Source organism: Podarcis vaucheri (genome assembly GCF_965113315.1).
Source record: "Podarcis vaucheri genome assembly, chromosome: 18".
NCBI lineage: Eukaryota > Metazoa > Chordata > Lepidosauria > Squamata > Lacertidae > Podarcis > Podarcis vaucheri.
In genome coordinates this window covers 3,125,155-3,152,591 of record NC_138756.1, presented here as the reverse complement: position 1 = coordinate 3,152,591, position 27,437 = coordinate 3,125,155, and the positions used below count along the sequence as shown (strand labels likewise).

Below are 27,437 nucleotides of genomic sequence, written 5' to 3'. Positions count from 1 at the left end.
AGGGGCAGCTGCCTGCCTGAGGGCGCCACTTGGCGGTGGAAGAGAAGCGCTCTGGGGAAGGGGCTGACCTACCCCATAAGTAAAAAAGAGAGAGGAGAGGACAGAGGAAGTTTGAGGGGACTTGTGACAACCGCTGGCCAGGTGCGCAGGTGGGGTGAGGGGGGGGCTTCTGTGTTGTTGGCCAAGCCCCCAGGCTCCCATGCCAAGGTCACGCTGTTGGGGAGCCAGAGCTTTTGAAGACGCAGGAGGGATCCTGTCCTCAAGACTTGGCCCGGCTCCCAGAACCAGGCCAAACAAGCCATCAATCGTGAGGAACCTGGCAGCTCTGAGCACATGATCCGAGGAAGAAAACAGAACGTCCTGGAGGGAAACACCACAGCTTGCGGGGGGAGGAGGAGAGAGACGCTAAGCTCCCTAGGCCGCTCCCCAGGCCTCCTCTGTGCTTTTTCCACAGGCGCACCATGCGCAGACATGCGCACCCATGCGCCGTGCGAGAGCAAAAAAGTCCCCTGACTTCGCGGTGACCTTTGTGGGAATTTCAGCAGGGCGAAAGTCACTCGGATTAGAGGAGCAGAAATTGCTGGCGTTTGCTTGCTGGTATGCGCGAGGCGCATGCCCCACCCCACACCCCTGGCAGGCCTGCCAAAGGGGGTGGGTTGGGGGGTGGAGCAGGGAGAAAAGACGCCCAGAGACAAGGCAGTGCTCCTAAGTTGTGCATTATTTTGTTTTTCAAGCATTGTGGGCGGGAGCAAACTGGCACCAATTATGGGAAGCGATTTGTCATCTCGTCCCACCGCTTTGCACCAATAGGAAGACGTTCCCTTCTTCCTCTTCAGGGTCAGAGTTAAGCATATTTGTCAACAGAATAATAATCACGGTTGTTTTTGCTTGGGGTTTTTTTGGGGGGTGTGTGAAGATTTTTAAACTCATTTCGTTGTATGTATAAAACAGAGAAGACCTAATAGCAGGAGAAAAATTAAAGAGAAACAAAACTAGAAAACAACCACATTGAACGAGTAGGGATTAGGGTTAGAACTTTTTTACTTTTCTCCCCAAAAATGATTTCCTGTATCCTCAGGGGATAAACTTTTGCTTAGAAACACTCAAAAACAGGGACTGTGAAACAAGGTCACCCTGAAATGAAAAATTGGAATCACCACATATGTCACATTACTACTCATAAAGTTATCAGTATTTTTGAAAACTTGATGGAACTGTTTAGAACTTTTACAGCCGTAGGAGAACTTTCAAAAGCGTTGGAGAATCTCTCTTAACACCTGGAAGAAGGAGCAGGGCTGGATTTAGGTTTGATAAGGCCCTAAGCTACTGAAGGTAATGGGGCCCTTTCTATGTCCAGCTGTCCTTTGTCAACAACAAATTGTTGCTGTTTTTTTGTGTTGAATATATGCTATAAGTTAATTTATGGACCTAATAGGTATCTAAAGCCATTTGCCACTGTTGCTGTATGTAGGTTTTATTTACCGGTAATTTTTTTTTTATCTTATATTTTGGAAATGGACATCCAATTTCCCCCCTTTAAATTATTTTGGGGATCCATGAGCAGAACGCGCAACCAAAGTGATGTGGGAACTTTTTGGTGCTTGCAGCAGAAACCAAGACCAACTGCAACCTCGATTTATTCTAAGCAATAAGAAGAGATGTGTGATGTACAAGCACTGGAAAGTTTGCAATCTCATTTTTTCCTGCGCCATAATGCATATGACGTAATATGTTATACAGTTACATAGACAAAATTTGATTTATTGTTTTCGGGGTGACTTTGTTTGTTTTTTGCAAAAGAGTTTGCTTTTAGGCAAAAGTTCATCTAGCTAAACTACAGGAACGTGAGGTTGTAAAAAAGTTATAAACCTAATCGCCACCTATCAGGGATGGTTCAGTTGGGATTCCTGAAGTGCACAGCATTGGACTTTTTTTAAAAAAAACATATTTTTTATTAAGAATTTAAACATAACAAATTATCAAAACATTCCCCCCCCCCATTTTTCCCTCCCCCCTCCCCAGAAGAAACCCCCCTCCCTCCCCGCCCCAAGACTTCCCTCAGCAACTCTCTCTCTGGTTTTTTCAACACATGTTATTCTCTGCATATTGTAAAATTGTAAAGATCCTTAAATTATCTGTCTATTATGTTAACAATCAATAAATGTGTGTATGTTTATTCAAAACCTGCCAAGGAGTCCAATTCATTTTGCTGTTTTTTTTAAGCAGTTTGCAAAAAGTTCCCATTCTTCTTTAAAGCCACAGTTGTCCTTGTCTCGCAGTTTGTACGTCAATTTCGCCAATTCTGCATAGTCCATCAGTTTCTCTTGCCACTGTTCTTTTGTCAGGATTTCCTCGTTCTTCCATCCTTGTGCTATTAAGACTCTTGCCGCCGTTGTCGCGTACATAAATAAATACTTTATTTTTTCTTGTCAGGTCTTGCACAGGGTTGGACTTGATGGCCCTCAGAGGTCCCTCCCAACCCTACAATTCTAAGAACCGGGAAAGGGTTGCGAAATGGGGACTTCTGCACTCCCTGGCCTCCCTCTCCCCCCCCCAGCTCAGCCTCCGGCCAAATCCTGACCGGCCACACGCTGTTCCTAGTGTCCGGTGACCGAGAGACAGCTGTCGGACATGGCCGGGGTTTGGACAGTAGACAAGGATGTTGCACAGAACACATCGACAAGGGAGGCAAAAGGGAGACAGGGCGAGTCATCTCCATGGCAGCACATCGCAGGTAAAAACAGGAGGGCTTCTAACACCGCCCCTATGCTCGTATCACGGGTCGTCTCCTCCTAAACTGCTCTTGCGCATCGCTAGAGACTCTCCTGCACATGAAGCTGTCTTATCCCGAGTCGGAACACTGGGCTGTCCATGTGATGACTATCGTGCTAGTCCTCATGGGGTCCAAAGAGCTGGCTTAAGGAGGAAGCAACCTGCCAGCAAGCCAGGCCACGGGTCTTGCTGGCTCTGTATTATTCTCACTGGCTGGCAACAGCTCTCCAGGGTTCATTTGGGGCTCACCGCTGTCCATGGAGGCGCAGGTCAATTCTGCGTGCAAGGAAGCTGCCTACCAGATCCATCTGAGACCCTGGCTGCTTGTGCCCTGTCTCGCCAGAGTGGCCTATGCTCTGGTTATCTGCCGCTTGGACTTCTGCAATGCACTCTCTGTAGGGCTGCCTTTGAAGATGACTCAGAAACTACAACTAACCCAGGATGCAGCAGCTAGACTGGTGACTGGGAGTGGCCTCCAGGACCATATAACACCGGTTCTGAAAGACCTACGTTGGCTCCCAGTATGTTTCCAAGAACAATTCAAAGTGTTGGTAAAGGTGAAGGTAAAGGGACCCCTGACCATTAGGTCCAGTTGTGAACGACTCTGGGATTGCGGCGCTCATTACTGGCGCATACAGCTTCTGGGTCATGTGGCCAGCATGACTAAGCCGCTTCTGGCAAACCAGAGCAGCGCACGGAAATGCCATTTACGTTCCCGCCAGAGCGGTACCTATTTATCTACTTGCACTTTGACGTGCTTTCAAACTGCTAGGTTGGCAGGAGCAGGGACTGAGCAACGGGAGGTCACCCCGTTGCAGGGATTCGAACGGCTGACCTTCTGATCGGCAAGTCCTAGGCTCAGTGGTTTAACCCACAACGCCACCTGTGTCCCTTAAAGTGTTGGTACTGACCTTTAAAACCCTAAACAGCCTTGGCCCAGTATGCCTGAAGGAGCCTTTCCACCCCCATCGTTCAGCCCAGACACTGAGGTCCTCCTCTGAGGGTCTTCTGGCAGTCCCCTCACTGCAAGAACCGAGGTTAAAGAGAATCAGGCAGAGGGCCTTCTCAGTGGTGGCAACCGCCCTGTAGAACGTCCTCCCGTCAGAAGTCAAGGAGATACCGTATTTTTTGCTCTATAAGACTCACCTTTTCCCTCCTAAAAAGTAAGGGGAAATGTGTGTGCGTCTTATGGAGCGAATGCAGGCTGCGCAACTATCCCAGAAGCCAGAACAGCAAGAGGGATTGCTGCTTTCACTGCGCCACGATCCCTCTTGCTATTCTGGCTTCTGGGATTCAGAATTTTTTTTTCTTGTTTTCCTCCTCCAAAAACTAGGTGCGTCTTGTGGTCTGGTGCGTCTTATAGAGTGAAAAATACGGTAACTACCTACCTGACACTTAGAAGACATCTGAAGGCGGCCCTGTACATGGAAAAATAGAATTATAAGATTGGAAGGGACCCCGAGGGTCATCTAGTCCAACCCCCGCCATGCAGGAAACTTGTGGGGCTCAAACCCGTGTCCCTGAGTTCCATGCTCTACTGATTGAGCTTCCTGTTTTATGTTTTTGAATGTACTGGAAGCCTCCCAGAGTAGCTGGGCCAAGCCAGTCAGATGGACAGGGTACAAATAACGACATTATTATTATCATTATTTCATAGAATCCTAGAGTTGGAAGAGACCACAAGGGCCATCGAGTCCAACCCCCTGCCAAGCAGGAAACACCACCAGAGCACTCCTGACATATGGTTGTCAAGCCTCTGCTTAAAGACCTCCAAAGGAGGAGACTCCACCACACTCCTTGGCAGCAAATTCCACTGTCAAACAGCTCTTACTGTCAGGAAGTTCTTCCTAATGTTTAGGTGGAATCTTCTTTCTTGTAGTTTGGATCCATTGCTCCGTGTCCGCTTCTCTGGAGCAGCAGAAAACAACCTTTCTCCCTCCTCTATGTGACATCCTTTTATATATTTGAACATGGCTATCATATCACCCCTGAACCTCCTCTTCTCCAGGCTAAACATGCCCAGCTCCCTTAGCCGTTCCTCATAAGGCATCGTTTCCAGGCCTTTGACCATTTTGGTTGCCCTCCTCTGGACATGTTCCAGGTTGTCAGTGTCCTTCTTGAACTGTGGTGCCCAGAACTGGACACAGTACTCCAGGTGAGGTCTGACCAGAGCAGAAGACAGTGGCACTATTACGTCCCTTGATCTAGATGCTATACTCCTATTGATGCAGCCCAGAATTGCATTGGCTTTTTTAGCTGCCGCGTCACACTGTTGGCTCATGTCAAGTTTGTGGTCAACCAAGACTCATTTTTTTTGCCCAAGTGCAATACTTTACATTTCTCCCTGTTAAAATTCATCTTGTTTGTTTTTGCCCAGTTCTCTAATCTGTCAAGGTCGTTTTGAAGTGTGATCCTGTCCTCTGGGGTGTTAGCCACCCCTCCCAGTTTGGTGTCATCTGCAAATTTGATCAGGATGCCCTTGAGTCCATCATCCAAGTCGTTGATAAAGATGTTGAATAAGACCCGGCCCAAGACAGAACCCTGTGGCACCCCACTAGTCACTCTTCTCCAGGATGAAGAGGAACCATTTAGGCAAGGAGTCTTTCCTGGCCTTCATGGAGACGCCAGACATTGAACTTGCAACCTTCTGCTTATAGAGCAGGTGTCCTGTAGCTGAGCTATGTTTCCTTTCCTTCAAAATAAACTCAAGGATCCAGTCCTCATGTTTCTGATTAGAAGTCTGGTTTAAACAGGAGCAAGAAAAACAGTGTTAAAGGGAGTCAGATGGCCCAGCCAGCTCAGAAAATATCTGCACTGGGGTTTTCCAAACTTATATCTCCAGCTGCTTATGGACTACAATTCCCATCATCCCTGAGCACTGGTCCTGCTAGCTAGGGATGGTGGGAGTTGTAGTCCAACAACAGCTGGAGTCCGAAGTTTGGGAAGCGCCAACTGGCAGTGGGTTTCCAGACAGGGGACACCCCCAGGGCTCCCTAGAGATGATTAGGGGTTGAACCTGGCACCTTCTGTGTGCAGAGCAAGTACCCGGCCACAGTAGTATGGTCCTCCTAGGTTCCTAGTCCTCATGGGTCCGAAGAAGGGCCTGATGTAATAAGAACAGCACAGGAGAACTGGCAGGCAAACGCGATTCGGACAACGGCATTGTGAAGTCTGCTGTTTTGCAACACAGGTGATCTGCCGCTGTCTGGGTCATGATGTTGGCAGAGGGAGAACTTCCCTTCCGTGTTCCAGGGTTTCCTAGAAGAGAGGTGGGATCAGGGCAGTGTGACCACGTCTCCCACACTGGGCGCCAAGGGCACCACCACTATGACGTGGTTTGTATATTTTATCAACCTTCTATCGTAATCTTCAATTCACAAACAGAGATCCACGTCTTCCCAGTTCCCACCTGGGACAGCTCCCATCTTGATTCCTGCCTTGCAGCGGGTTGGACTAGATGACCCCTGGGGTCCCCCTCCAACTCTACCGTTCTTTGATTCCATGTCTCCTCAGCGAGTAAATAGCAGCCTTGTAGCCAGACCTCACCCCAGCTCTCTCCTTATAACCCTGTCCCATACATTTCTCTCTCAAAGCATTGTATAGAGTCTTTCTGAAAATACGTTTATTATTTTAGTTGGTATTGACATTAAGATCACATAACATACAATTTTCACCAAAATCTATTTATTTTTCTTGGCTACTTCCCATCGTTACATCCGTGATGGTCTTTCTCCTCCCTGCGGCCTGTCCAATCCTTTAACCTTATCTATTTACCTAAAACCTACATTGCAATCTCTTCTGTCCCCCCCCCCCCGTTGCTCATAAGTCAAAACCCGTTTGAAATTTGGCTGCATTGCGTTCTTATAGAGATTGAAAAAGAGGTCTCTTAAAAAGTTGCTAAAATGGTTTTTGTACTCACAAAAATGGAAAACACCAGAAATCTCAACAAAGGAGGAATGGACATACCCTCCAACATTTCTTGGGTGAAAACAGGGACGTCCTAAGGAAAAGCAGGACATTCAGGGATCAAATCAGAACAGCTTCTGTAAATCTGGGGTTCTGTAAACCTGGAAAATGGGCACAATTGGGAGTACTCAGAAACACTGGAAAGCCCAGCTAAAACAAGGGATTCAAAATATGTGGAATTGTGATTCTTTGATTCCAAAGAGCACCATGTGTTCCCCTCAAGGGTGCTCCCCCTTGGGGGAAAAAATAAGGTCTTATATATATAATAAATGTTCATAAATGTACCAAGCAAACACATAAATATATAAACCACATGTCTGAAGCAGCCCAGGAAAACAGCCCCAAAACCATTTTGACTCCCAAACTGACCAAATGATTTCTCTGCAAGGTCAAGGAAAATGGAAAAGCCTCCCCGTTGTCTTTTCCTTCACAAATCCTGTCTGAAGGGTATGTCTGTGTATGAATAGGGTGAGCCTGTGACCTGGCCCAGGAACTAAGTATTTGTCATTACAAAAGACTGGCCAGGCTCCCCAGGGTATCCAATCAAGTGAGCATTAACAGGTAACCTGCCAGACAGGAGGTAAACAACGCACTCAGATTTCTGTTGTAGACCGCCCTTTCTGTGATGTAGGTATGATGTATCTGGGGGTGGTCTTGGACTCCAGGGCGGGCAATTAAAATGTCTATATAAGGGCGGGCACACCTTGGTTCTCGGTTCCTCCTCCCTCCTGCGTGTGGGGAGTGAAGACCCTGTTGCAACAGCTCAATAAATATCAGGCTTACGAGCTGCTTTGCTTCTCAATATTCTCTGGTTGGCCTCTGTTATTTTCTCCTACCGATGGAGAACCTGCAAAGGACTCTATAAGGGCTCTTGTGTCCCCCATAAGGGAATAAGGGCAGATTTTCATTTATTACACCCTCCTGTAAGACCCCATACACCCCAATCCTCAGAGTGGGAATGTGCAAGTCAGCTAAATAGGTAAAGGGACCCCTGACCATTAGGTCCAGTTGTATCTGACTCTGGGGTTGCGGCGCTCATCTCGCTTTACTGGCCAAGGGAGCCGGCGTACAGCTTCCGGGTCATGTGGCCAGCATGACTAAGCCACTTCTGGCGAACCAGAGCAGCGCACGGAAACGCCGTTTACCTTCCCACCGGAGTGGTAACTATTTATCTACTTGCACTTTGACGTGCTTTCGAACTGCTAGGTTGGCAGGAGCAGGGACCGAGCAACGGGAGCTCACCCCGTCGCAGGGATTTGAACCACTGACCTTCTGATTGGCAAATCCTAGGCTCTGTGGTTTAACCCACAGCGCCACCCGTGTCCTGCAAGTCAGCTAGATCTGCTCTTAAATGCAGTCTGAATCTGAATCCCTGCATTTGACCACCGTCTCCTTCATCTCAAGAGCGGAGCCACCAGACATAACAAGCTGCCTGCAAGGCCTCCGTCCGAGTGCCAAGCGACTGGTCCGGCCAACGACAACAAACCGCACATGCAAGGCTCCTGTTTCTTCCGAGAAGGGAGGCCTGCCCCCCTGGTTCTAGGAAGCCCGGTCCCAGGGCGAAACACGGCGCAGAGTTCACATGAAACGGTGCCAGTAACCCGGGTCAGAGCCCTTACATGGGAATAAGCCCCACATAGAGATGGGGAAAGGGGGGGGGCTTCTCTCCTGTCACCCAGGTCAAGGTAACCCACACCAAGGGGTCAGCCACTCGGATAGTCCCGTAACAAGACTCTGGGGCCTGCGTCCAGCAGCCCCTCTCCCCCCAAAATAGCACACGGCTGTCAAAAATAGGAACATTCTTTGGGAAGGCCGAGAGTTGAACCCAGGACAGAACTGAGATATACACACATCGACACACGTATTGTTTTGCAAACAGATGGCAATCTTAGCTTTCGACCAACATGTGCCTGTTTTCTCTTTCTGCCAATACAAATTGACTGATTGATTGATTGATTGATTAGCTGTCAAGTCTTAATTGCTGCATCGGTGTAAGAGGTTTTTTTGGAGGGGGTGGCAGGAGGGGGTATTCACCGTCATATGAGCCAACTCCTAGGGGACAAGGGGTCTTGAGGAGGACATAACCCCCCGCCCCCAAGTTGACGGGCATTGCCATTCAAATGGTGTGAGTGCACGGTGCCATGCAATCGATTATGCAGCGCAGGGGTTACAGTACTTGGCTCCCTCCCATTATTTTGTTCAAGTTGGCACCACCCTTCCCTCCCCAGCTGTTCACTCCCCCCCCGCACCCCCACCCTCAAAGAATCCAGTGACTACACAGAGTTCGAACTTCATTGCTGGACAGGCTGTGCGCGCTCATGTGCGGATGAGGAAGCCGGATACTGCCCATGGATTCGGGGCTCCTTTCTCCCTGCCAGCCTAGTCACTTGGCGTGACCGGGACAAATGCATACCTTCCAACATTTCTCCCTATGAAAATAGGGACGTCCTATTCAACAACAACAACAACAATAATTACCCTGCTGATCTGACTGGGTTCCCCCAGCCACTTTGGGAGGCTTCTGTAATAAACAAAATCTGCCCTTCTTTCCTCATGGGGTATCCAAGAGCCCATATAGAGTCCTTACATAGGTTCCCTATCGGTAGGAGAAAATAACAGAGGCCAACCAGAGAATATTGAGAAGCAAAGCAGCTAGTAAGCCTGGACTTTATTGAACTGTTGCAACAGGGTGCTCCCCTCACACGCAGGTAAGGAGGAGGAACCCAGAACAAAGGTGTGCCCACCCTTATATAGACATTTTAAATTGCCCGCCCTGGAGTCCAAGACCACCCCCAGATACATCATACCTACATCACAGAAAGGGCGGTCTACAACAGAAATCTGAGTGCGTTGTTTACCTCCTGTCTGGCAGGTTAACTGTTAATGCTCACTTGATTGGATACCCTGGGGAGCCTGGCCAGTCTTTTGTAATGATAGATACTTAGTTCCTGGGCCAGGTCACAGGCTCACACCCTATTCATACACAGACATACCCTTAAGACAGGATGTGTGAAGGAAAAGACAATGGGGAGGCTTTTCCATTTTCCTTTGACCTTGCAGAGAAAACATTTGGTCAGTTTGGGAGTGAAAAGGGTTTCAGGGCAGTCCTCCTGTGCTGCTCCAGACATGTGGTCCACACATATATGTATGTGCTTGCTTGGTACATTTATGAACAATATATATATATATATATATATATATATATATATATATATATATGACCTTTATTTTTTTATTTCACTTCCAACATAACAAAATATTAAACATCTTAAAACTTCCCTATCCAGGTCTGCCTTCAGGTGTCTTCTAAAGGTTGTCTAGTTATTTATCTCCTTGTCTCGGGGGTCGCATAACTCCACACCCTCCAACATTTCTCCGATGAAAATAGGGACGTCCTAAGGAAAAGCAGGACATTTTGGGATCAAATCAGAAACCGGGACAGATTCTGTAAACCCAGGCCTGTCCCTGGAAAATAGGGACACTGGAAGGGTTTGCAAATGGATTTCCCTGGTGTTTCAAATCTCACGTGGGTTTCTGCGAAGGTGTTTTCTCAAAGGCAGCAGAAGGAAAGTGTGTTTTGAAAGCTTTGCCTACATAAACAGGTTCTTATTCCCTTTTCCTGACGCTGCATCCTACAAGAAAGAAAGAAAACCTCTGAATTATGGTCTTGATCTTTGCTTTTGTTCTTTCACTGCAACGAGCAGGACAAAATCTTCCCCTTGCAAGTCATGCAATCTTCACACCTGCATTTTCAAAAAGGCAGCAAAAAGTGTGTTTTTATTTTTAATTCAGGATTCCTCCTTAAATCTCTTAGCCAGTTTCATCTTCGTTTGAGGATTAGAAAACAGCACCCTCTTGAGGTGAAACATGAGTACTCTGGGAGGCTAGAAATTTTGCATTGTGATTGGCTAGACACCAAGCAGGCCTCTCCTCGTTGGTTGAGCTGCTGTGATGTCACAGAGCGGCTTTCCTACCTTCCTGATTCTTGAGGTTTTTCATTTGCTAGGTGGCTTTTATCTCATATATTGTAACGTTAAGTATAAAGAACAGCCGTAAATGAATTGAGGGGGAGACAGAGCACCCAGAGAGAGGGATTCATTTCTGCAGCCAAAGTGGGAGCTGTGATTCTGCACCCCCTGAGGTACACTCCATTGTTTCTCAAGACAGACAGATGCCAGCAACTGCCCCGACCATGTAGCCTTACAGCTAGTAGCCATCAGTGGCTATTTACCCCCCCCCCCTAAATCCATCCAGTCATTTTTTCAAACCATCCAAGCTGCCCCCTGTGGCAATGAGTTCCGCAGTCTAACCGAAAAGGGTAATTTTTGGATAGGTCCCAAATCGCCCCACATTCAGCTGCACTGGACATCCCTGAGTTCCAAAGAGTAGCCACTGTGGGAACAGAATATTATTTAAATTTCCCTATACGTATAGTTCAAGCTATGGTTTTCCCAGTAGTGATGTATGGAAGTGAGAGCTGGACCATAAAGAAGGCTGATTGCCAAAGCATTGATGCTTTTGAATTCTGGTGCTGGAGGAGACTCTGGGGAGTCCCATGGACTGCAAGAAGATCAGACCTCTCCATTCTGAAGGAAATCAGCCCTGAGTGCTCACTGGAAGGACAGATCCTGAAGCTGAGGCTGCAAGACTTTGGCCACCTCAGGAGAAGAGAAGACTCCCTGGAAAAGACCCTGGTGTTGGGAAAGATGGAGGGCACAAGGAGAAGGGGACGACAGAGGACGAGATGGCTGGACAGTGTTCTTGAAGCTACCAGCATGAGTTTGACCAAACTGCAGGAGGCAGTGGAAGACAGGAGTGCCTGGCCTGCTCTGGTCCAGGGGGTCACAAAGAGTCGGACACGACTAAGCGACTAAACAACAACATACGTCGTATATGGATTGATAACAAAGTGATGGTGAATCTCTGATTGGTGCAAGCTCTCTCTAGGGCCCAGAGGGAGCAACGCTTGGATTGTAGAGGAACCATTGCATTGCTTCTACGGGAGACTTTTGGACTTGGAAATACCAGTTCGCTAAAAGACCCCGAAACTTCATTAAACAAACTTTAAATTTCATTAAATGAGAGAAATCTGGAAGACAGCTGAGAATGTTAGATATGACTGTGGGGGTCCCCAGTTTGGGGGACTGTGCCGAAAAACAATTGAAGAATAACAACAAGAAGAATAAAATTTCCTCTTGCATGCCAACATAATATGGATTCGTTAAGCACGATGGAAAAGTCCCATACCAGGGACTGTGAGGATAAGAAGGGATTAAAATCGGAACTATGATATTGAGAATAAACAACAGAGAAAACACAGGAACCAAAATAAAAGACTTTATCCGGACCAGCCAGAACATGGGAAGTCCCATTAAATTAATTAATTCAGAATGTATAATTGGCTTCTAATTTCTTTCTTTTTTCTTCGGATATGAAGTTGATATTTTATTAACTGGAATGTCATTAATGAAAAATTAATAAAATATTTTAAAAAAAGAATATTATTTAAATTTCAACAACAACGGACCCAGCAGGCTCTTCCTTTGCAAGACAGGCTTGTTGTAAACAAAAATTTGCCCTTTTTTCCCTTATGGGGTATCCAAGAGCCCATACAGAGTCCTTACATAGGTTCCCTATTGGTAGGAGAAAATAACAGAGGCCAACCAGAGAATATTGAGAAGCAAAGCAGCTAGGAAGCCTGGTCTTTATTGATCTGTTGCAACAGGGTCCTCACTCACCACACGCAGGAGGGAGGAGGTACCCAGAACAAAGGTGTGCCTGCCCTTATATAGACATTTTAAATTCCCTGCCCTGGAGCTCCAGACCAGCCCTCCATACATCATACATACATCACAGAAGGGATGTAACCTAAGACCGCCCCCCAGATACATCATACCAACATCACAGAAAGGGCGGTCTACAACAGAAATCTGAGTGCATTGTTTATCTCCTGTCTGGCAGGTTACCTGTTAATGGTCACTTGATTGGATGCCCTGGGGAGCCTGGCCAGTCTTTTGTAATGATAAATCCTTAGTTCCTGAGCCAGGTCACAGGCTCACCCTATTCAAACACAGACAGGCATGCCCTTAAGACAGAATTTGTGAATGAGAAGACGATGGGGAGGCTTTTCCATTTTCCTCTGACCTTTTCCATTTTCCTCTGAGAAAACATTTGGTCAGTTTGGGACAGTTTGGGAATCAAAAATGGTTCCAGGTCGGTCCTCCGGTGTTGATCCATGTATGTGCTTGGTTGGCACATTTATTATATATCTAAGACCTTAAAATTCTTATCACAGGCTCACATCTCTCACCTGTCTGCAGAAAGGTGAGCGAGGGACACAGATTCATTGCATCTGCTTTGAGAAACAGCAAAACTCAGTCCCCTCCAAAAAAGCAACCACCACCCCATAATTCTATTAGAAGTATATTTAAACAAGCACATTCACAATCCAGGAAATGGTCCTTGCAGTTGATCTCTCTTTTTTTTTAAGGGACTTTCCTACCACCCCAAAGTCCCTTCTTGCCAGCACACACGGAAATCGAGAGATTTTCAGCATCCAAGTTTGTTGGCACATTTTGATAGGCTTCTGGGAACTCCCCTCTGGAATATCCCTCAGTCCGGGAAGGCATACGAGGACGACGGGAGGGCAAGGGAGAGGAGGAGGAAAGATATTTCAGAGAAAGTTAAGAGCATGTGGCTGTCAACAGTCAAATCCCATGGCAGTCAAGAATCCAGTTTCAATCAGGAATGGAAGCACAACGTTGGCTCCTAGTGCATTTCATGGCAGTTCCACACCGTACTTGTGTCTTCCTCCACAAAGAATCTGTAGTTCAGGGCGCTGAGAGGTGTCAATAAATTCCCTCCCTTCTCCTTGCTCCCCTCAGGGAACTGCAATCTCCAGAGTTCCCTGGGAAGAAGTATTAGCTGTTAAACCAGGAAGCGAAGTTCCGAGAAGGGGAATAGAGGTCTCCTAACAACTCTCAACATCAAAAAACTAAGATCACGGCCATTGGTCCCATCACCTCCTGGCAAACAGAAGGGGAAGAAATGGAGGCAGTGAGAGATTTTACTTTCTTGGGCTCCATGACCACTGCAGATGGTGACAGCAGTCACGAAATTAAAAGACGCCTGCTTCTTGGGAGAAAAGCAATGACAAACCTGGACAGCATCTTAAAAAGCAGAGACATCACCTTGCTGACAAAGGTCTGTATAGTTAAAGCTGTGGTTTCCCCAGTAGTGATGTATGGAAGTGAGAGCTGGACCATAAAGAAGGCTGATCGCCGAAGAATGGATGCTTTTGAATTCTGGTGCTGGAGGAGACTCTTGAGAGTCCCATGGACTGCAAGAAGAACAAACCTCTCCATTCTGAAGGAAATCAGCCCTGAGTGCTCACTGGAAGGACAGATCCTGAAGCCGAGACTCCAATACTTTGGCCACCTCAGGAGAAGAGAAGACTCCCTGGAAAAGACTGAAGATGGAGGGCACAAGGAGAAGGGGACGACAGAGGATGAGATGGTGGGACAGTGTTCTCGAAGCTACCAGCATGAGTTTGACCAAACTGCGGGAGGCAGTGGAAGACAGGAGTGCCTGGTGTGCTCTGGTCCAGGGGGTCTCGAAGAGTCGGACATGACTAAGCGACTAAACAACAACAAACAACAACAACAACTCTCAGCGCCCGCAACAAACTACAGTTCCCCAGGATGCTTTGGGGAGGAACCCCAGACTTTTCAAAGCAGAGTAATACTCTGTGCAGAAGGGGCTTGATTCACAGCTGCCAGAACCGTTCTTTGGGCGTTCCCACTTCTCTGAATTTTGCGGAGCATCTCTCCCACGAAAGGTTGTGTCCATAAAAACAGGTATTTAGGGCATGGGTAGGCAACCTAAGGCCCAGGGGCTGGATCTGGCCCAATCGCCTTCTCAATCCGACCCCCGGACGGTCCGGGAATCAGCGTGTTTTTACATGAGTAGAATGTGTCCTTTTATTTAAAATGTATATCTGGGTAATTTGTGGGGCATAGGAATTTGTTCATTTTCCCCCTTCAAAATCTAGTCTAACCCTCCACAAGTTCTGAGGGGCAGTGGCGACCGGCCCCCTGCTGAAAAAGTTTGCTAACCCCTGATTTAGGGTAATGTATGCATACAGATCACATAGTCATGTTATTATTAATTTATGAATTGCTTCCTCTGAAGCGATTTCACAACACGGACAAAAACTTTTGCATTAGATCGTGTATGGTCACGCAGGCAAAAATGTATTTGAGGAATGTACATAAAATTTGTTAAAACACAAGAAATGGCTTGCAATAAATATGTTAAACGGGCATATGAAGATATTTGTATTAAACATATGGGGAAGGTTTTTAATGTTTGATGTGTTTTAATTTATGGGGGGAAAGGGAGTGTGGTCTGAGAAGTGTTCTGAGGGCCAGACCGGGGGTTCTGAGGGCCACATCCGAGGTTCCCTTGCCAACCCAGCCAATCCAAGAGGACATGCTTCAGAAGTCTTGGGACAGGACTTGTTGTGTCCCGAAATTGCTAAAAAATAATAATAAAATCCCACCAGGATCCCTTCAAAATCACAACACTTTACGGTGGGAGAGTAGATTATCAAACGGAGGCAGTGCTAGAAAAGTTTATTATTATTATTTTCTTTAAAAAATACATGTATTTCCAGCTAGTGGTTTGAACAGAGTTCTACACGTAAAAGTACAGGCAGATTTCGCCCAAGCGAAATACTTCCCCATAGGATCCAGTCCCCAAAACACTTACAAAAAACCCCACAGAGGTTTAATGGCAGGCAGAGACTCCTTTCAACCCTACCCCCCCAAATCACAAGTCCGAGAGAGTCCTAAAAACTGATTAAAACTCACATCGTCTTCTGAAGCAAGAATTTTTTTAGCAGGAGCTGGAACAGGTAGGGCGGAGGCACATGCCCAATATCAAGTGGCAGGGAGTTCCAAAGCGTGCGCTCGGGAGTGATTTCTTACAATTATTGGGCAGCACCTGTGGCAGTGCCAGTTCCGCTGGTCAAAGTGGGAGGGGATCCCATGGGTGGGCCAGTTTTTGCACACACTCAAATGGGTGCTCCTCTCCACCCCCCGCCTGGGCAAGGGAAAGGAAGGGCCAGCCAGGAAGAAACACTCAGGTCAAGTGGCGTCTGTGAGGGCCGTGGCCTGAAGTTCAACACAGAATCCTAGAATCAGAAGGGACCCCTGAGGGTCATCCAGCCCAACCCCCTGCAATGCAAGGATCTCAGTTCAAGCATCCATGGCAGATGGCCGTCCAACCTCTGCTTAAAAACCTCCAAGGAAGGAGAGGCCACAACCTTCTTCTTGTGGGATGTGAAACACAAGAGCAGTCAAGTACAACATTCCTAGAGTGAACATGTTTACACCTGGGGAGGAATGTTTGTCCAGCCAGCAGGTAAACGTCCTGTTTCCTTTTGGGCTGGGACAGACTTCCTCTGCATGTGACTTGAGGTGGGTGTGGCCTCACCTGTGCAGGTAATGACAAAAGCACAGGGCAGGGCAGCCATCTCTCTCTCTGTGACTACATGCATCAAAGAAGCAACATCTGCTTAGCCAAAGATGCTCTCTTGGCCTCCAGCCAAGAGAGGACAGAGGGACTGTCTCCTTAGGAGATAGTTTCCAGGTGTATGTAACTTTTCTAAGCTAAGTCTGCCTTCTGGGATCCGATTGTGAACAGAATGTGAGTGAGTAAACTCTTTTTCTACTTTTATAGAAGACTGTGTCCTGTCTTATCTTTTATGAGGGAATAAGGGGGAAATACCAGAACAGTTACAGTGGTACCTTGGGTTAAGTACTTAATTCGTTCCGGAGGTCCATTCTTAACCTGAAACTGTTCTTAACCTGAAGCACCACCTTAGCTAATGGGGCCTCCTGCTGCCACCGCGCCGCCAGAGCACGATTTCCGTTCTCATCCTGAAGCAAAGTTCTTAACCTGAAGCACTATTTCTGAGTTAGTGGAGTCTGTAACCTGAAGCGTATGTAACCTGAAGCATATGTAACCTGAGGTACCACTGTATTATAGAGGCTTTAGCGAGCCTGAGCAAACGCATCCACTGTGAGTTGAAAAATGGGAATGTTACTCTGCTAAAATTGTCAACTTGTTAACACAAGGCTATAATCAAACAATATATCCTCTCCTGCATCCCTGAACATTTTGAAGTCATGGGTTCGAGTCCTGCCCTCCAGAGCAGGAGAAAACAAGTTTGCTCCCTCTTCCATGTGACAGCCCTTGAGATATTTGAAGATGGCTCTCATGTCTCCTCTCATTCTCTCTCCTAGGCTAAACGTCCCCAGCTCCTTCAACCGTTCCTCATCAGGCTTCCTTTCCAGACCCTTGATGATTCTGGTCGCCCTCCTCTGCACATGTTCCAGCTTGTCCACATCCTTCCAGAACTGGACACAGGACTCCAGATGTGGTCTGACCAAGGCAGAATAGTGCAGCGCTATGCCTTCCCCTGATCTGAACTCTAGACTCCTTTTTCTAAATGCTCACAGAAACCACCTCTTGAATTACCTGTTCTAATAATAATAATAATAATAATAATTTTTATTTATATCCCGCCCTCCCCAGCCAAGGCCGGGCTCAGAGCGGCTTACCAGCAATAATAAAAACAAGTTGAAAGATTCTAGGACCTTTCCTGGTATCGATGCCAAGCTCACCAGTCAGTAGTTACCTGGGTCTTCTCCCCCCCTTTTTTAAAAGATAGGGACAACATGAGACTCATGTTGTGGGTTCGAATCCCACATTGGGCAAAAAGAGTCTTGCATTGCAGAGGGTTGGACTAGATGACCCTCAGGATTCTCGGGTTCTATGATTCTATCCCTGATTATAATACATACAGGCACACACGCAACATACACGCACTCTCTCTAACAAGGAAAATCATTGTATAAAACAGTTTTTAGTAGTCGTCATAGGATAACTCTCTCTCTCTCCCCCTCCCCCTTCTTTGGCTTTGTTTTATAAAACAATATATTATTTTCTTTAAAGAGGGAAGGAAGGGGCTCCAGATTCCGCTTGCCCTCCCTAGTGGAGGAGAGTTCCGCAGTCCCAGGAGAGGCTCGTATCTGGCCGGGGAATCGCTCCCTGCAGGGCGTCAGTGGCAAATCCTCGAGGTCATTTCCTTCTGTCAAATAAAAGAGGGAAGGGGGAAAGAACTGAGTGCTTTTCTGCCGTTCGAAACTGTGAGAAAGAAGGAATATCTATCTATGTCTATATCAGCTTGGCTGCATTTTAATGTTTCAATGTTTCAATGTTGTATTTTAATCTGGTTTTTTAAGTTGTATTCATTCAACTTGTTTTTATTATTGCTTGTTAGCCGCCCTGAGCCTGGCCTTGGCTGGGGAGGGTGGGGTATAAATAAATTTTTTATTATTATTATTATTATTATTATTATTATTATTATTATTATTATTATTATTAACATTGCACAGCAAAAAGGTAAAATAAGGTTCAGGGCACCACTATTTTTTTTTTAAAAAGCAGCAAGGTCTTTTAGGCAAGGTAGGTTAACAGCATATAAATATAATAATAATAACAGTATCAGTAATAATGAAGATGATGGTAATAATAAAAATGATTTCCAAATATTACTTGGCGTTGCCATTTCCTTTTTCAAATCATCTTATTATGTCTTATGGGAATGACTTTGGAATTTTGCACACACCAGGCAGTATATGAATGCTATAAAAATGTTGATGGTCATAATAATAATACGTGGGGTAGCTCAGTCAGTAGAGCATGAGGCTTTTAATCTCAGGGCTGTGGGTTCGAGTCTCACGTTGAGCAAAAAGATTCCTGCGTGGCAGGGGGTTGGGCTACGTGACCCTCGTGGTCCCTCCTCGCTCGACGGGGCTGAATTTCTGTTTCCAATATTACTAATGACAATTTCCAAATGAGGCTTAGCCTTGCTCTTCCTCTTTTCCCCCAAAATGACCTCAGCGCAAGCGGCTAAGTGATTCTGCACATCAAGCGGTATATAAATATCACTGAAAGCCACAGGCTCATAGAACTGTGGCGCTGGAAGGGAACACCAAAGATCATCCAGCTCAACCCCTGAGAACGCAGGAGGGCTGTATTTTATGCCATCGCCTTGCGGGTTTTGTACATAAAGGTAAAGGTAAAGGGACCCCGACCAATAGGTCCAGTCGTGGCCGACTCTGGGGTTGTGGCGCTCATCTCGCTTTACTGGCCGAGGGAGCCAGCGTTCAGCTTCCAGGTCATGTGGCCAGCATGACTAAGCCGCTTCTGGCGAACCAGAGCAGTGCATGGAAACGCTGTTTACCTTCCCGCCAGAGCGGTACCTATTTATCTACTTGCACTTTGACGTGCTTCCGAACTGCTAGGTGGGCAGGAGCAGGGACTGAGCAACGGGAGCTCACCCCATCACGGGGCTTTGAACCGCCAACCTTCTGATCGGCAAGTCCTAGGCTCTGTGGTTTAACCCACAGCGCCACCCGCGCCCAGGTTTTGTACATATACCGTATTTTTCGCCCCATAGGACGCACCGGCCCATAGGATGCACCTAGTTTTTTGGGGGGGAAATAAAAGGGGGGGAAAAATCTTTCCCCCCCAGGTGCGCTGCACTAAGCCCGAAGCTTGGGGCGTGCGGAGCTCAACGCGCCCCAAGCTTCTGGGTGCAGGCAAGCTCTCCGCTAGCCCTGGGAGAGCTGGGTCTCCCACGGCTAGCGGATAGCTTCCTGAAGCCTGGAGAGTGAGAGGGGTCAGTGCGCACCGACCCCCCTCACTCTCCAGGCTTCAGCGAAAGCCTGCATTCGCCCCATAAGATGCACACACATTTCCCCTTCATTTTTGGAGGGGGAAAAGTGCGTCTTATAGGGCGAAAAATACGGTAAATACAGTAATACCTCGGGTTACAGATGCCTCAGGTTGCGCGTTTTCGGGTTACGGACGCACCAAAACACGGAGGTACCAGAACGGGTTACTTCTGGGTTTCAGGGCTCGCGCATGCGAAGTGCTAAATGGCATCACGGGGCTTTGAACCGCCAACCTTCTGATCGGCAAGTCCTAGGCTCTGTGGTTTAACCCACAGCGCCACCCGCGCCCAGGTTTTGTACATATACCGTATTTTTCGCCCCATAGGACGCACCGGCCCATAGGATGCACCTAGTTTTTTGGGGGGGAAATAAAAGGGGGGGAAAAATCTTTCCCCCCCAGGTGCGCTGCACTAAGCCCGAAGCTTGGGGCGTGCGGAGCTCAACGCGCCCCAAGCTTCTGGGTGCAGGCAAGCTCTCCGCTAGCCCTGGGAGAGCTGGGTCTCCCACGGCTAGCGGATAGCTTCCTGAAGCCTGGAGAGTGAGAGGGGTCAGTGCGCACCGACCCCCCTCACTCTCCAGGCTTCAGCGAAAGCCTGCATTCGCCCCATAAGATGCACACACATTTCCCCTTCATTTTTGGAGGGGGAAAAGTGCGTCTTATAGGGCGAAAAATACGGTAAATACAGTAATACCTCGGGTTACAGATGCCTCAGGTTGCGCGTTTTCGGGTTACGGATGCACCAAAACACGGAGGTACCAGAACGGGTTACTTCTGGGTTTCAGGGCTCGCGCATGCGAAGTGCTAAATGGCACGTTGTGCATGCACAGAAGTGCCAAACTGCAACCCGTGCGTGCGCAGGCGAGGCGCTGCGGGTTGTGAACACTGCGGGTTGCGAACGTGCCTCCTCCACGGATCACGTACGCAACTTGAGCGCCCACTGTATTAAGAAGAGATTGGCAAGCCTCTTCCCCAGAGGCAGCCTGGTCCCAGGGCAAGGGGCTCAGCCCGGCGGGGCACTCACCAGTGGCTCCAGCTCCTTGGTGTCAATGAGGCCAAACTCCGTCACAAAATAGTAAAAGTGCTTGTAGCAGGTGTTGACGTGGGCTTCGGAGCCCATCTGGGCGATGCGGTCAAAGTGGTGGATGTAGACGTGGACGAAGACTCGGAAGAGCCGCGAGAGGATCTTCTTGACGGACTTGAGGAAGTTCTTCTGGAACGGGGTACCTGGTGCGAGAAACGCACATGATGCCCAGGTCACGACGGGCAGCGGAGATGCCCAACACACACACACTGCCCCTGTCTAAGGTCAATACTGTCCACACTGGCCGGCAGCAGCCCTCCAGGAGCCTTTTGGACATCTACGGCTGAGCTATGGCCTTCCCTCTAATAAAAAAGTTTCTAGTCCTCCTCGTTCCAAATACCGCATTTTTTGCTCTATAAGACTCACTTTTTCCCTCTTAAAAAGTAAGGGGAAATGTGTTTGCATCTTATGGAGTGAGATTCAGAATATTTTTTCCCTTGTTTTCCTCCTCCAAAAACTAGGTGTGTCTTGTGGTCTGGTGCGTCTTATAGAGCGAAAAATACGGTATACAGCTGATTTAAGTAGCAAGCTTGCTTCCTATCAAGTCAGACTGTTGGGTCCATCCAGCCCCCTACTGATCAGCCTTCTTGCTCCTGATGTGAACCAGCTGACTCCAGTTTCTTAAGCAGGGCTTCCAGCCTCAGTGAGTTGCTGGAAACAAACATTTGTCCTTCCTGACCAGACCTTGCTGCTTCTTGAGACTCACGGCTTTCTTGACCCCCGGATGGTCCAACTACGTGAACTGAGATACACCTGACCTTAGGACTGGACTGGACCTTGTATACAGACTCTGCCCTGAGACTTGGCTGGTTTCTCCAATGGATCAGTTGCCAAGACTGGAAGTCCCTGCCTTCCCACAGCTGTCTCAACCCCCTCCTCCCCAGGGCTTTCTCCAAACAATCGGAGACTGCTCCTGTGTGTAACCAACCTCTCCTCCGCCCTTTTCATGCCTCTCCTGGTTCTGGGAGACCAGCGGAGAGGGGAGCTTGACACAGCGGGAGGGGGAGACCTCCATGACTCTTCCCCAGCTGGACTCATCTCTGCCTCCCTCCTTTCCTGCTTCAGTTTCCACCTCTGATTCCGGACTTCCCTTGGGGTTTCCCCCAGCAGGTTCCTCCCACCACCTTTCTGCATCCAGCCAGTCCATGACAGCTGCCTAGGTCTCCTCCCCTCATGGGTTTCCCCAAAGCAATCAGAGACTGCGCCTGCGCAAAACCAACCTCTCCTCCGCCCTTTTCATGCCTCTCCTGGTTCTGGGAGACTAGCAGGGAGGGGAGCTGGTTGCAACAGGAGGGGGAGACCCCCGTGACTCTTCACCAAGCGGACTCATCTCTGCCTCTTGGCCTCCCTCCTCTCCTGCTTCAGCTCCTGCCTCCAATTCTGGACTGCTCTCTGCCACAGACTCTCCCCGCTCACTAAACCCTGTTACCTCTTCAGCCTCCGACACCTCCACCTCCCAGTCCTCTTCCTCTTCTCCCTCTGACCACTCATTGCCATTCCACCACCCCTCCACGGGCTCTGAGCCTTCTTCCCGTGGGGGTTCCCCAGCTGGTTCCCCCCACACTTCCTCTGGGTCCAAAGCACCCCACGACAGAGAATCTGTCTGGCAAAGGGCAAAAACTGAACCACCACCTTCCCGTGACTTGGGAATGCAAGGTTGTTATAATAATAATAACAATAATAATATATTTATTATTTATACCCCGCCCATCTGGCTGGGTTTCCCCAGCCACTCTGGGCGGCATCCAACAAAGTATTAAAGTGCACTAGTCTGTTAAACATTAAAAGCTTCCCTAAACAGGGCTGCCTTCAGATGTCTTCTAAAAGCCTGGTAGTTGTTGTTCTCTTGGACATCCGGTGGGAGGGCGTTCCACAGGGCGGGCGCCACCACCGAGAAGGTCCTCTGCCTGGTTCTCTGTAACCTCACTTCTTGCAGGGTGGGAACCGCCAGAAGGCCCTTGGCGCTGGACCTTGGTGTCCGGGCTGAACGATGGGGTTGGAGACGCTCCTTCAGGTATACTGGGCCATTTAGGGCTTTCAAGGTCAACACCAACACTTTGAATTGTGCTTGGAAACGTACTGGGAGCCAATGCAGGTCTTTCAGGACCGGTGTTATGCGGTCTCAGCGGCCACTCCCAGTCACCAGTCTAGCTGCCGCATTCTGGATTAATGCAGCCTAGAATCCCATGCGCCTTTTTGCGCAGCTGCACCACGCTGCTGGCTGACGTCCGGTTGCCCCACCCTCACCCCCCGCGGCAAATACCGGAAACGGACTCACCGACGTTGGTGGGGAAAAGGTCCTCATTGTTGATCTGCACTTCAATCCAGTCCATCAACAGGTCCATGTACTGCGGGGCGGAGAGGGCAGTGGGCTTGCGGGACTTCTCGTCCTGCCACCGGTACTCGTATTTCGGACCCCCGGACATCACGGGGCAGCTCTGCTCCGTGCAGGAGTCGGCGATGGTCCCATAGATGAGGTTGATGCGGTTGAAGAAGTCCACCACGTGGACGGCCACCCAGTCGTTCAGCTCCTCGCCCGGCGGCAGCTGCACGGCCACCTTCAAGTCCAGCCCGGCGTTGAGAGACGCCTGCGCCATTTTGTGCAGCTCGAAGCGCTGCGTTCCGGGTTCGAATTTCTTCTTGGGGCGGAACGTGCGGTCCTTGTTGAAAACTTGCCGCAGAGGGTTAGACATCTCCTGCTTGACTCGGCTGCCCCCCAAAAGTTACTGATAGCCGAGAGATTTGCCACTGCAACAGAGGAGTTTTTCGAACGAACGGGTTTTAAAGTGCCAAGGAGTTCCGCCGGTCGTATAAAGGCTCTTCAACCTGCAGCAGAATGGATAGACATGGTTTTTATATAATGCTTTTTCTTTTTAAAACAGAGGGGTTTTTTGGGGTGGGGCACCGGTCAGGGATTCCTTAGCTGCGATATGTGCCTTGCGATAGCCTCTTTAATGCTTATTCTTATACAAAAAGAAAAGAATCAAACTGAACCCCAACCAAAGACCCGGTGGAAAGATGTCAAATCCCACAGGGCCCTGGTCTCTTGCGAGAGAGCGTTCCACCAGGCCGGGGCCACGGCCGAAAAGGCCCTGGCTCTGGTCAAGGCCAGTCTAATCTCCCTGGGGGCTGGGATCTCTAATGTTATAAGAGAGAGAAAATAGGGTACAGCAAAGGGGAGATTAAAAAAAAAAAAACACCACGGAAAGTGGAGTGGGAAGAAAAAATTAATATGTATTGGAATGCATGTGTGAAATTTCTGGAAATTTAATAAAATATAAAGGGGGGGAATGAAGGCACCTCCTACTGAATTAACTGCCTCCTTGTTCACTGTTAAAAACATGCAATGTGTGTGTGTGTGTGTGAGAGAGAAATGGTTCTTTAAGGACAGGAATCAAGGCCACTGGGGTGTCTCTAAAGAAGAGAGATGTCCCATGAAGGGAAGTTGAGAGAGGAAGCCGAGGGCGGGGAGAGGGAGGGCAGGATCCGAACGTCCTCCTGCAGCGGTGCAAGCCCCATTTATGAAGAACCGAGTTCGAGCTTCGCTGAAAAGCCACATCCTGTGTGCAGACACATGTCAGTTTTGGTGAAGAAAGCAGGAAGTGCAGAAAGAGAGAGCGAGAGAGAAGCTGTCTCTCAAAACAACACAAAAGCACCAACTAGAAGATATTGCTTCAAAGCTTCGGAATCGTAGAGTCGGAAGGGACCCGAGGGTCATCTAGTCCAACCCCCCATGCAATGCAGGAATCTCAAGTAAAGCATATAGAATTTTTTGGACCACCCTGGAGAGAGGGGTTTTTCCTGTAAAAAAAAAAAGGGGGGGTCTGCTTGGAATAAGCTGGTTGCTAGTTGCCATCGACAGCCCACTCTTCCTCCATGAATTTCCCCATTCCTCTTTTAAACCCTGTGGGAGGGAGTTCCGCAGTTTATTGGGAAAAGTCTGCCTGGAATCTTCCCACGATCAGCTTCCTTGGATGTCTGCAAGATCCAATGTTAGAAGAGGGAGAGAGGAGGCCTTTTTCTCAATCCACTTCCTCCAAGTCAGGCATCTGCCCCCTCTTACGCTGCCCCCCAAACTCTCCTTGCCTGACTCAGACCCAGAGGCCCATTGAACCCAGGATCCTGTTTCTGACAAGGGTCAGCAAGAGGCCTGCAGGGAAGCCCACCACAAATGCACCAGCCTTTCCCTGTCCGCTTGTCCTTGTTCAGCCGTTTAGTCATGTCCGCCTCTTCGTGACCCCCTGGACCAGAGCACGCCAGGCACTCCTGTCTTCCACTGCCTCCCGCAGTTGGGTCAAACTCATGCTGGTAGCTTCGAGAACACTGTCCCACCATCTCGTCCTCCGTCGTCCCCTTCTCCTTGCGCCCTCCATCTTTCCCCACATCAGGGTCTTTTCCAGGGAGTCTTCTCTTCTCATGAGGTGGCCAAAGTCTTGGAGCCTCAGCTTCAGGATCTGTCCTTCCAGTGAGCACTCAGGGCTGATTCCCTTCAGAATGGAGAGGTTTGATCTTCTTGCAGTCCATGGGACTCTCAAGAGTCTCCTCCAGCACCATAATTCAAAAGCTTCAATTCTTCGGCGATCAGCCTGCTTTATGGTCCAGCTCTCACTTCCATACATCACTACTGGGAAAACCAGAGCTTTTACTATACGGACCTTTGTCGGCAAGGTGATGTCTCTGCTTTTTAAGATGCTGTCTAGGTTTGCCATCGCCTTTCTCCCAAGAAGCAGGCGTCTTTTAATTTCGTGGCTGCTGTCACCATCTGCAATGATCATGGAGCCCAAGAAAGTAAAACCTCTCACTGCCTCCATTTCTTCCCCTTCCATTTGCCAGGAGGTGATGGGACCAGTGGCCATGATCCTAGTTTTTTTGATGTTGAGCTTCAAACCATATTTTGCGCTCTCCTCTTTCACCCTCATTAAAAGGTTCTTTAATTCCTCCTCACTTTCTGCCATCAAGGTTGTGTCATCTGCATATCTGCAGCAGTTGCTAATTCAGGGGTAGACTGCCCCTGTGTGGGGAGGTTCAGATTCTTAAATACAGGGAAACCTCTTCCTCTTTGGCAAAGCTTTAGCATCAAACTTTTTAGAAGGCAGACAGAAGGAGACAGTATACACTGTGCTTGTAATAAAAAAGCTGGAATAAATTTTACAGGTCTGGGATCCAGGCCTGATGAGGAACGGTTGAAGTTGCTGGGCATGTTTAGGCTGGAAAAGAGGAGACTGAGAGCAGATATGAGAGCCACCTTCAAGTATCTCAAAGGCTGTGACAAGGAAGGTGGAACAAGCTAGTTTTCTCCTGCTCCGGAGGGTAGGACTCGAACCCATGGCTTCAAGTTATAGAATGGAGACTCCGACTAAACATGGTAGAAACTTTCTGACAATAAGAGCTGTTCAACAGGGGAAGGTTTCTAAGCAGAGGTTGGGTGGACATCTGCCATGGATGCTTTAGCTGAGATCCCTGCCTTGCAGGGGGTTGGGCTGGATGACCCCTGGGGTTCCCTTGCAACTCCACAATTCTATGATTCTATGACTCAATGAAATGCATATTTTTATTTTTAAAAAGTCAGGGACCTAGAAAACAATGTTTTTCACAGTCCTTCTCAAGTCATTTTACTGGAGGACAGCGTTTTATTTTTTGTTGCACAATATTCATGTAAGTCTGCTTTTGGAATCCACATGGACCAGACCAACTTTGATCCTCCATACACTATAAAATGAAATATAAAGTCTTTACAAAAAGGGGGAAAGTCTAACTTTTGTCCCTGCTTAAAACATTTTTGTTTAGCCAAGTAGAAGTTACATGTGTTTATTTCCACCATCCTTTGAATATTTCCACATAACTGCTTTTAACTGCCCCCCCTTAAAAAAATGACAATTCAAACATTTCCTATTGTCATTAAACTTCTTAGAGGTTCTTATGTGGTATACAAATTTTGTGAAATAATACACAGATCCATTTATTTCAACGGGTCTACTCTGAGGAGTATTAACAACAACAATAGTTCTGTTTATATACCGCCTTTTATAAAAGATCCCAGAAACAAATCAATAAATCAATATTTATTTATTGTATTCACAGCCCCCCCCCCAAGATCTCAATTTAATCCCCACAACACGAGGAAGTTGAGAGGCAGCCAGGAAGCAACGGATCAAAAAAACCCTCTTTATTTTACCCATACATATCCCATCGAAAGGTACTCAGCCACGATTCCCGCATTTCAAGGAATATTTGTTTTGTTATTTATAAATAACATTATTATTATTATTATTATTTATTAAACCCAGGTTCATGTTCTTACCGGCACCACTTTCCGACCGGAACAAAATGCACAGCCTCCAGGCGGAATTGGCGATGGGTCTCCTCGTCGCTGCCTGCTTTTTTGAATTATAAGAAGAAGGGAGGGGGGGGGAGACAGAAAAAGGTGGATATTTTAAGTAAACGCACCGGAACAGGATCCTGAGGTCACCCTACGGAGCTTGGATTGCAAGTCGCTCGCTCGGATCCTGACCCAAAACACGGGAAACCTCTCTGCTTGAGGAAGATTCAGAACCCTGATGAGTAACGCCTGCTGAACTCACTTCCTTTTAGGGAAAACGACGCTCGTGCAAGAGGGTTTTTTCCCCCTTTTCTTCTTCTTTTTAAAAAACCCAAGGGCGACATTATTTATACGAAAATGACGTTTTTTGGAGGGGAGCCAGGAGAAAGCCCCCCCCCCCGTTCAACTGATCTGGGCTTTCCAAAGTGGTTGGAACTGACACTCTCAGGGGTCGGTGGAAATGGTTCTGGGGTGAAATTTTTCATGTTTTGT

The 27,437-nt window shown here is 48.0% G+C and overlaps 1 protein-coding gene and 1 long non-coding RNA gene across 3 annotated transcripts; one reads left to right on the top strand and one right to left on the bottom strand.

Annotated features, from left to right (window-relative positions):
- Positions 1-1,192: 1,192 nt before the first annotated feature.
- LOC309523114 lies at positions 1,193-27,034 on the top strand. The gene is made up of 2 exons (XR_014215263.1): positions 1,193-1,332; positions 26,914-27,034. It is a non-coding gene; the product is annotated as an uncharacterized lncRNA (long non-coding RNA).
- MOB3A (MOB kinase activator 3A) lies at positions 15,355-27,437 on the bottom strand. 2 transcript variants are annotated; one of them, XM_082206761.1, is made up of 4 exons: positions 27,074-27,437; positions 22,905-23,452; positions 20,567-20,769; positions 15,355-17,893 (listed from the first exon to the last, which is right to left on the bottom strand). In XM_082206761.1, the coding sequence occupies exons 2-4, from the start codon at positions 23,317-23,319 to the stop codon at positions 17,864-17,866; spliced, it is 648 nt and encodes a 215-aa protein (XP_082062887.1). In that variant the 5' UTR covers positions 23,320-23,452; positions 27,074-27,437; the 3' UTR covers positions 15,355-17,863. The 2 variants fall into 2 exon arrangements, with proteins under 2 accessions (XP_082062887.1, XP_082062886.1); XM_082206760.1 differs by lacking the exon at positions 27,074-27,437 and adding an exon at positions 26,928-27,050.